At 36.0% G+C, this 10,064-nt stretch overlaps 2 protein-coding genes across 2 annotated transcripts; one reads left to right on the top strand and one right to left on the bottom strand.

The window, feature by feature from the left end:
- Nucleotides 1–731: 731 nt before the first annotated feature.
- LOC113678138 (uncharacterized) lies at nt 732–2,161 on the bottom strand. Its single transcript, XM_027195009.2, has 2 exons — nt 1,942–2,161; nt 732–1,708 (listed from the first exon to the last, which is right to left on the bottom strand). The coding sequence occupies exons 1-2, from the start codon at nt 2,034–2,036 to the stop codon at nt 1,030–1,032; spliced, it is 774 nt and encodes a 257-aa protein (XP_027050810.2). The 5' UTR covers nt 2,037–2,161; the 3' UTR covers nt 732–1,029.
- On the top strand, nt 2,089–10,041 carry LOC113678120 (ubiquitin carboxyl-terminal hydrolase 46). The gene is made up of 11 exons (XM_027194987.2): nt 2,089–2,210; nt 2,293–2,370; nt 2,457–2,670; nt 2,928–3,008; nt 3,767–3,957; nt 4,714–4,790; nt 5,095–5,178; nt 5,359–5,491; nt 6,348–6,412; nt 7,509–7,587; nt 8,196–10,041. Exons 1-11 carry the CDS (start codon nt 2,208–2,210, stop codon nt 8,295–8,297), a joined length of 1,107 nt encoding a protein of 368 aa, XP_027050788.1. The 5' UTR covers nt 2,089–2,207; the 3' UTR covers nt 8,298–10,041.
- The last annotated feature ends 23 nt before the right edge of the window (nt 10,042–10,064 follow it).

The raw sequence follows: 10,064 nt of genomic DNA, 5'->3' as shown, positions 1-10,064 counted from the left end.
ATAGCTCAGCATGGGTCTTCACTTATACGGTACTTAGTTTTTAATTTAAAATTGCCATTTTCACATTGTTTTTTATTTTCGATTCGGTCTTTTTGTAATGCATTCATAATGTTTATAAGCCACATTTTAATAACCATTTCTTTATTGGTGGTCTCTCGTGAAAATTGAAGTACGAGTGCTTTAGGATGGGGGTTTGAAAAATTTCTGCGATGCTGCCTAGCGAGCATGATAAAAAAAATACTAAAATCTGAATATCTTCAACACTGGACAAATCGGACGTCGCTTAGTCTCACAAATAATCGCATGAGACAAGTCGAATATAAATATAAGTGATCTCTACTCTTGATTCAGTAATAAAAATTATTTACATCTTTTCCTTGAGCAAAGTTAACTACAAAGTAGAAAATATATTTGTGGCGTTTTTAAGTAGGCTTTGAAAATAAAATACAAAAAAAAAATGAAAACCTGATTCTCTCAGGTTTGAACCAGAAATACGCTTTCCAGGTGTTTTTCATCAGTCAGCGAAATGTTACACGATGAGTTACGGAGCACTTTAAGTGAATTTTTACGAAATGGTGTCTTTGTCATCAACTTCCCATAAGACGCGTCAAGTGATTAAAGAAGGTTCGTCCCTTGCCCAAACTGACAAAAAGCAGACAAACCAACCAACCAACCAAAAAACAAACAAACCAAACAATATGGATGCTCAAGAGAAGAGAGACAGTTTTAAGTTTTTCTTTATACTTTTTCTTTTACAACAGTTATGATGGTTAAAACGTTTCTTTTTAACAAAGTAGTTTTTATTATTTTCTTTAGGCTTTGGGGGTAATAGATATTTCTCACAATAGCTTCAACACCAAGAATGCAACACACTGTAAAAATATTCCCCAGGTAAGGGAGCCAAGTTATTTTAACTTAAAATGAATCAATGGTGTTAAAAATCACATCTTCCCACTCTAAAGGAAACTTCTATCACTTACGTGCCCTTAAAGTCAGCCCCCTTTAGATCATTTTAACCAAATCTATCATTCAGATATTTCCAATCTCAATTATAGCATCCACTACATTCCCAGTCTTCCGTAGACATTTTATAGCAAGATTTCTATCCACATTGAGCTGCTTCACAATTAAGTCAATGTCTGATTGTTCTAGGTCATCTTCACTCTCAGCTATTTCTCCAAATGCTAGAAATACAGCCTTATTAAAGAGCATGTCCTTTATATTGTCACATGTTGCAATTTTACCTTTATTAATAAGTTTAAGTTTGGAAACAGGGATGCTCAACTGATCTGAAATAATCTGTAAAACTGAACTACCATTGTCATTTAGCGACACCATAAGTTCACTCTTGACTTTATTGTGTTTGATATAAATTTTGATGGTGTGTTCTTTGGTGCCGTTTGCAGAAAATTCTACATCCTTATTACTGCTTTCTTTCATAGAACCATGATTTCTTTCCCTGATATTTTTGTCATCTGCTTTGTTTTCAATAGTGTCATTGAAAGACAAGCCATTAGAACATTCTTGTATTGCATCTCCCACATTGGCTATTCCAGCCATGCTACTGTTTTCCAAAGAAAGTAGACTTGAAGGTAATGAAGGAGTTTGTAACTCAGTTGATGATGTACAAACTTTCCTTCCATTTACTCTAAACTCCAGGCAACTTGGTTTATGGTTTGGCCAGTGAAGCAATTGACACTCCTTGGAACTAAAAAAATGGGATGAATTGAAATGTCTTAAGTTGTTAAGGACAGAAAAGAAAAATAGGAAAAACATCAGTCGTAAAGTTAAGAAAAAATGAAAAAATATGTTCAGGAGTTGAATTAGTAAGAAAAATCCTAAGAACTGTGATTAATTCGCCGTTTTTACAATTTGTTCGATAAAGAGAGGTAATGGAGTTCGGGTGCAAAGAAATGTGGCTCTAAAAATCATAATATTTACCAATAAAATTCTTGCTTGCAGGCCGTGCATCGTTTCATAAATCTTTGTTTACTTTTGCAGTTCGCACAGACGACAACAGTCACCAAATCCGCCATCTTGATTTCTTAGCCGCCAACAGAGGTCGAAAAAGACTGGTGACTTTTCAGTCATGCGCACTCATAACTTGAACTTTATTTTGGTTTTCAAGTAATTGCAAATCGAGTTCTGACTGAGTCCAGAATATTGTGTGGGAAATATGGGCTAAAGAAATGGGTTGAAGGACAATTATGGTAGGAATAACTTTTCTCTAAAGTGTGTTATACAACTGTGTGAAATTGAAATCAGTTCAATCGATGGATTCCACATTTGCAGGGTGCCACCGCTTCTCAGTTGGAGAAGGACATCGGTCATGAATTTCCGCAAAATGAACATTATTTTGGCTTGGTGAATGTAAGTATGCTTGCATTCTTTCGCTCATTTTAGAGACAGACACCAGACTAAGGCGCTGATATGTATTTTAAACTCCTTCTCTGCAGTTTGGAAACACATGTTATTGCAATTCAGTTCTGCAAGCGTTGTTTTTCTGTCGCCCGTTCCGCGAGCGAGTTTTGGGCTACAAACCTCTTTCCAAGAGGAAGGAATCGTTACTGACGTGTCTGGCTGATCTTTTTGGTAACATCGCTTCGCAGAAGAAAAAAGTTGGCGTTTTGGCGCCCAAGAAGTTCGTAGCTAGACTCAGGAAAGAAAACGGTGAGGAAAAATTTAATTTTTATGATTCTGTGTACGTGGTACACGTAGGAACTGCAAGAAGCTGTTTAAATCAAACAAACTCGTTAATTTCGTACTTTTGATTATTTTCGTGCAGTTGCTTTTCAAATCTCTATCATGCAATTGCTGAAAGATCGAAAGGATTTTAGCTTGAATTTTAGCATCATTGATGTAAACTTTAATGTTTGAGGAAGTAAAGGTAATATTTTTTAATAATAACTGGCACATATCTTTCACAGAACTTTTTGACAACTACATGCAACAGGATGCCCATGAATTCCTTAATTATCTTTTGAATACAATAGCAGATTTGTTACAAGGTGAGTGTATTTAATGCACAAATAAATTAAAGTTGTTAATGATTATAACTATCGATATTTTGTTTTTCTTTGGGGGTGAGGGGAAGGAAGGGAGGGGAAGCTGGGACATCTGGTGGTCTCTTGATTGAACAAAGGACTTCAGATCAAACGTGTTGCCAAATGTTTAGGCTGTCTCCACCTGGGAGTACGTACAGGGGAACTTTCAGGGAAGTGTATAAAAATGTTTTGAGGTTAAATGTGATTGAGTAGCAACCCAATCAGGGGGATGCAAGTGGCAATTTCCTTGCTCATTTCCCATTAGTGAAGCCACTCATTGGTGGGCCAGTGGTGTGAGCTCATCTTTTTTGTTTTCTTATATAGATGGCAATATTATCATTCTTGTTTCTGAGAATGTCTTTTTGTCATCAAATTAGTAGTTGTCTAACAAAAATGTTAATTGTAGTGAGGAGTGTTTGAATCCCTGGTCTGGTATTTTTGGCATAATTTTTTGGCAGTAAGATTATACAGTCCTTCAACCTTCGGGTGTGATCCCACTTATGGTGAAAATTCTTATTACTGAGATGGAAAGTGATTTAGACCAACAGTAACAATCAAAGAGGAAAATACTGTTTGGAGATGAACCAAATTGTCTTGACTAGCTTGAAAAGAAACAGTTTTTTGAGAATTGACTCTTGGATCTTTGGCATACATGTACAAATAAAAAGATTAACAGGGTTCTATGATATATTTTACCATGATCTTTTATGTCTTAATTCAAGGTGAAAAGGCGAAAGAAAAAGACAAAGACAAACACAGCAGCACCAGTAGTGTAAGCAGTAAAAGTAGTGTGTCTTCTGCTGGAACAACAAATGGAGGATCACAACAGAATAACAAGACAGAACCTACCTGGGTTCATGATATCTTTGAGGGAATTTTAACAAATGAAACAAGATGTCTGTGCTGTGAAACAGTAAGTGAAGGCATGGAATTAACCTTTTTATTCCCAAGATCTCATCAATAAGTCTCCTTACTGTCTGTCTTAGAATTCTTATGATGTTAATTCAGATAATTTGGTGTTGAACCTACTTACACGTATAATAATTCCTTATTTTTCTTTGTTCTCATCACTTGTCTGCTTGATATTGTGAGGAGATATTTTCTTTTAGTCACACATGGGACTTAAAGAGTTAAATATTTGGTGGTCTGATAGATTGGTATTTATGATGTTTGCTGCTGTTGGATGACAAAGATGAATTGGGAGGCTTGATGAAAGCAGTCAGAATGATGAAAGTACAACAGTCACTGTACTTGAAATTGGCAGTATTTTTACCACAAATCATAACTGCAAGCAGCTATTACCTTTTTATTCAGCAGTGTCCTCAAAGAATGAACCAATACCATCATAGTGGAGCTCGCAGAGCGTAGCCCCATAATTATACAAAATAGTAGTAACCCATCAAGCCAAAAAAATTTGGATGTAAGACAGTACAACTGTATAAGATGCTACTTTTAACATGCATGGTCAACTGTACCGCAGGCACACCAACGCCATGGCTTTGTTCAGTGGTCCAGTGGTCAGTGCACTGGGCTCTGAGTCGGACAACCCGCGTTTTAGTCCTGGCCGGGGCAAGGCGTTGTGCCCTTGAGACATGCAGGAAAGAAAAATGCGAGCTCTGCTTTTAGGCTTGGCTAAATCTATATATTATGAAACTCCTTTTGATTTTAGGTCAGTAGTAAGGATGAATCATTTCTGGATCTTTCTGTGGATGTGGAACAAAATACTTCAATAACACATTGCCTTAAGTAAGTAACATTTTTGCCAAATTGTTTTTGTAAAGAACTGGTGGTCTCTAAATAGCTACTTTAAGCCTTGTAGTTTATCTCTTAAAATCAGCCATATGTACCCTCAACCCACATAAGTACAGTGTAATGAGCAGAGAACAGAGGTTGTTGTACATGTACTGTAAGTTACACTTCTAACAAAGATAATGAGTTATAAAGAAGTCTTATGTCAAAATGTATTTCAGGTCAAGAAGGGCAGTTAGTAATATACTTTAGATAAATGTAGTTTTAACCGTGAATTTCTTCTTTCTTTTTTTATAAACAGAGGCTTCTCCTCTACCGAGACACTTTGCAGTGAGCATAAGTACTTTTGTGAAACATGCTGTAGTAAACAGGAGGCACAGAAGAGGTAACTCATTCTTACCAATAAAAGGGCAATTGCTGTTACAAAGGCCACATATGCAAAACTGAACAATTGGATTAGAGGGTGGTGGTAAAGTTAGTACAATCCAGGATTTTATTAATGCAGATTTGGCCATCATATGTCTATAGACCTGTATAATGCTATCAATTGTGATTTGTCTTCCAGGATGAGAGTGAAGAAACTACCAAAGATTCTAGCACTTCACTTGAAAAGGTTTAAATACATGGAACAGTTACAGAGATATGCAAAGTTGTCATACAGAGTAGTGTTCCCCTTTGAACTGAGACTCTTCAATACAGTGAGTACAACAGAATTATAATCATTGTGAGTTCCTATGGTCTTAAGTAGACAGAGGTGTGGTGGTTTATTGGTTAGGGTGCCAGACTCTGTTGAGACCTTTGGGTCATTGTGTTATGTTTTTGGGCAGGACACTTGCACTTCACAGAAGAGAGTTTTAGATCCAGGTTTGCTGTGTTAGTTCCAAGCATCAAATTGTGGTTGGCAGTTTGAGTTTAGAAGTTAGTGGTTCTAAGATTTTCAGCTTGTTAGATGGATGTTGACTTTCACCTGAAAAAAGTCAACATGGTTGCTGCCATCCTGAATTCCACAAAAAGAGAATTCACCTCACATACATTTACAGAACATACATGAAAACTTTTGAACAGGAAGAAGAAAAGCACAGATGGAGTTGACCTTCCCTGAAACTGCCTTGCATGAAGTTCAAACATGGACTGTTGGAGTCTGGTCACATAACATGACTCCTTGTGATTTGCAGTCACACATATTCAGAAAAAAAAAACATGGGTGTGAGACTTTCTTATACCTCTCTCCATCCAAGTGTATTAATGAGTAGCTAACTGTCAGGGAAGCCTGATGAAATGTTGATGGGGGTGAGAGGGGTTTTTTTTTTGGGGGGGGGGGTTACCTGTAATGGACTGGAATCCCATCTAGGGGGGAGCAGCAATACTCTACACTGCATCATGCTTCAGAGACCTGGATAAGCTTCAGCTGGAGAAAAATTGGTCTTTAAGATGCCCAAAAGACTAAGAATAATTTGTTTTGTTTTGTTTGTTATTTCTTTGTAATTCAAGACTTAGGGTATTGACTCAAATATATTCAACAAATGCAATGTATTGCATGTTTTTTTTTCCTAGTCTGATGATGCAATAAACCATGAAAAACTTTATGATCTTGTTGCTGTTGTCATACATTGTGGCAGGTGAATGATTTCTTCTGAAATTCACATCTTCTGTATTTTCTGTAAACATTCAATAATTCTCCTCACAATTTCCGGCGAAAGTGTTATACAAGCAGGTGATGTGAAATGAGAAAATTATCATCAAGAGAAGTTGTATAAAATGCCAGATTCTTGTGATAGCCCAGAAACATATGTATCAATGATAATCCCTTAAGAAAATAACTTCCTGGGAATAATAGGAAATGGATGTAAAGATTGAAAACACAGTTTTTAGTTATCATACATGATTGTATGAAGTTCTCTATGAGGCTAAATTCTTGATTAGTGTTACAAAAAATGTCCACTTGCTTTTTACTGTATTTCCAGAACATTCTCTTGAACTGATGTAAACCACAATTACTCAACTGTGATTTGTTGGATTTTCTGCTTACATGTTGTAACTTTCTCAAATCATATTTAACCAAGAAAGATAATTATGATCAGTATTTGAATGTCACAACTAGTATGTTAAAGGATTATTCCAGAACCTTAAGCCAGACCAACATCTGTATCAGGTCTATAGGTGTGTAAGAGGTGTAAGTGAGGTACCACACCAGTGTGGTTTAGCAAATTAGTTTGTTGTTGCCACCAGCGATCTTGGGTTCTTCAGGAAACAAGTAGCTCCTAGGTAAAAGATGATGTTATTCAGTGAATGACAGGCATATTCAAAGAAAAGGAACTCTTAGTACTCCCACTAGGAATCAAACTTATGACCTTGGATGCTCTACCACTGAACTATAGGAGACTAGGGGTAGGCTAGCATTTGATAATTGTGAAAAACAACTCCCTAAAGGAAACCTGTCGGCCAACAGTTGGCCAAGAATCCACCAACATGCAGCTGACAGTCAGCCTATGGTCTGCGGAAAGAAGGGTGACAGTCAGTAATCTGTTGGTGGCCTGTCTACTTCCATGGCTCTTTGCACCATAGGTTGTAATAATTAGTGAAACTTGTTATCATGTCACTCAGATCTGTTAAGTCTGTAAAGAGGTTTAAAAATTTTTTGCTTTTACTTTTGGGTGCTGAATTTTAAATTGCTGTTTAGTTCATGGAATATCATTTTTAATTTTGTTATTTCAGTGGACCAAACCGGGGACATTATATTACTATTGTGAAAAGCCATGGCCTTTGGCTTCTCTTTGATGATGATATTGTAGAGGTTAGTGCACTTCTTGGAATGGGGTTGTTGTTTTCATTTTTAAAATACATTAAATTGTTTTCAGGTGACAGTTATTTACAGGTATTTCCACAGTAAACAACTGTTACATTCATGTATTTAGTAGCCCAGTGTTCACAACTTAAAAATGACAAGGCAAAATTTGAGATATGCTGAACTTGAAGTTTATCACATCAACAAGTGCTTCACTGAAATACACATATTCACTGAAAAAAGCAAAATAGAAACCAAATTAACAACAAACAAAAAGGTCCAATCAGTAAAAACAGATCAATACTTACAAGTTTTTATGCCTTGTTCTGCTGATAAACTAAAAAAACCTAACTCCACAATAAAAACAAGCCTAACTCACTTGAACTGAAAACCATGTGCTTAACGAAAGTCTGTATCCTCAACTGTCACCATGATACATCAAGCATTTTTTTGACCCAATATCCATGATAAGAATTCAGTTCCCTGCTAATAAGGAGAAATTAAGTATTAACAACATTTTTATCCTTTCATAAACTTGAGAATTTTTAGCTACTAATACCAGTTTGCCATAATCAAATTGCCATTGACCTTTTGAACCATTATTTTGCTTTCATCAGAAAATCGAAGCTCAAGCAATAGAGGAGTTCTATGGTTTGACATCAGAAATCCAAAAGTCTTCCGAGTCAGGCTACATCCTATTTTATGAAGCAAGGGGTTAGATTGAAAATAATGCTACTAATATGTATTTCTTAGTACTAATTTCTAAGGGACTTTCAGGTGTCTAGGGGCTCAAGGCAAACATGATCCAATAATGCACAGGCTGACTTGGCAAAAGTGTTGTGAACAGATATTGTCCACAACACTTTCACAGGTCTAAGTCATCTTTTTTGTCTTTTATTAAGCCTTTAAAACCCAAGATCAGATTGTAAATTCTCCCATTTAACTGGTACACATTTCCTTGTAAACCAGTTATGAGAATTTGGTGTTAGATCAAGATAACAACTTGCTTGATAAGCCTAAGTATTGTCATTGCCTGTTTCCTGGGTAGAGTATGGGCAATTGTAAGGAGAAGTTACATTTCAATTACTTCTAGGAGTTTAAGGGTTAACCTGAACGGCGATTGTTACCGGTGAAATGCTGGGTAAACTTCAAATTATCTTTTTGGAAATGCTTTTTCCTCTTCTCTCTCTCCTTTGTCGTTTTTATTTTTTTTCCTGCAACATTCTTGTAAACTAAGATACTTGAAAAGTGCCAACTGGTTAAGTGCTGCAAGAGTGGGTTAAAAAAAAAAAAACTTTAAGGAAATTTCTCACAATTTATTTAATCTCAACTTTGGCATAAGAGACTAGTGTCTTCTCTTCTCACATCATTAAGTTAGGCATCCAGTTTGGTTTTGTCTCCAAAATGCAGTAGACCCAGTTCCCTTTTAGCAATTTCTAATGAGCTTTAGGCACTGGTTACTGAGATTTCTGTGAGCACATGTAGGTTAAAAATACAGAAGATCTTTACCCAGTAGGCAAGTTAATATTAAGTTAGTCTTGAGCTCCAAAAGACTCTATCAAGTAAATTCTGCAACTGTTTTGATAATCAGGAAGAATGTGTAATTTTTTTTTACTCTGATAGGAATTGTTTTCTTGTGATAGGTAGCTAGCTTTGGATGTCAACTGTAAAGGACAGTGGCTGTAAGATAAACTGTAATCAATCAAGCATTCAGTTGACCTGTAATGCTACATTGTAAATTTTTTTGGTGGCTGTTGCTTGTTATTATTATGTCTTTCAAAACTTGCAAACTCTGAAGTTCAAGTTCAAAAAGTTCAAAAGTTCAAGTTCAAAACCCAGCAAAGGCAAGAAGTAGTGGTCCAATTTCTATCTTTGGAATTGTGGAATCAATGTACAAGTAACAGAGAGAGATGTCCTTCATCTTGTCACAAGCATAGGATGAAGAATGAATTATGCTTCCCCTTGAGGAGTCAAACCTCAAGAGCTCAGATCTTTAGATTCCATGCTCTAATGCATCAATGTTACAAGAGAGCCAGATTTCCTTAAAAAGATGTGTAATTTAAAATATTACACTTCCCACAAAACTTTGGTGTGTTTCAACCTTTAAGATTGGAAAGGTAATTCCTCAAACAAGAGACAACACCTTTCTTGTTACCTTATAGTGAGAATCAACTGCTAAGTAGAAGTAATTCTCAATGTTGAAAACTTATTTTGAAATTTCATTTCCTGTCTGTTGTGTTGTATATCAGAATTTTAAGGAGAATTAAAGCTCTGATCACTCTTATCAAGAGTCTCAGTTTGCTAGTTGTTATGAAATCTTAATATTCATCAGTTTTAACTTCAGAGTTTGCATTATGAGGTGAAATAACTACAATCAGTTCTGTGATATCATTATGCTGTTTGAGAATGTATCTTGCTGTACAGTTTTAATTTCTATAAACGTGCAATAAAGTATAAAGCATCGTGTAGCCTGCTGTACATGTCAA

Source organism: Pocillopora damicornis, chromosome 13 (assembly GCF_964200805.1).
Source record: "Pocillopora damicornis chromosome 13, jaPocDami1.2, whole genome shotgun sequence".
NCBI classification, from domain to species: Eukaryota; Metazoa; Cnidaria; class Anthozoa; order Scleractinia; family Pocilloporidae; genus Pocillopora; species Pocillopora damicornis.
The sequence above is the reverse complement of the archived record's forward strand: the minus strand, read 5'-3'. Positions and strand labels throughout refer to the sequence as shown.

Excerpts from the sequence above, each read along its gene's own strand:
- LOC113678138 (XM_027195009.2), bottom strand. The coding sequence starts at position 2,036 with ATGGCGGATTTGGTGACTGTTGTCGTCTGTGCGAACTGCAAAAGTAAA. Across the intron at positions 1,709-1,941 it reads TGCAAGCAAGAATTTTATTG|TTCCAAGGAGTGTCAATTGC; the intron begins GTAAATATTATG and ends CCATTTTTTTAG.
- LOC113678120 (XM_027194987.2), top strand. Across the intron at positions 2,371-2,456 it reads ATTATTTTGGCTTGGTGAAT|TTTGGAAACACATGTTATTG; the intron begins GTAAGTATGCTT and ends CCTTCTCTGCAG. Across the intron at positions 3,009-3,766 it reads AATAGCAGATTTGTTACAAG|GTGAAAAGGCGAAAGAAAAA; the intron begins GTGAGTGTATTT and ends TCTTAATTCAAG.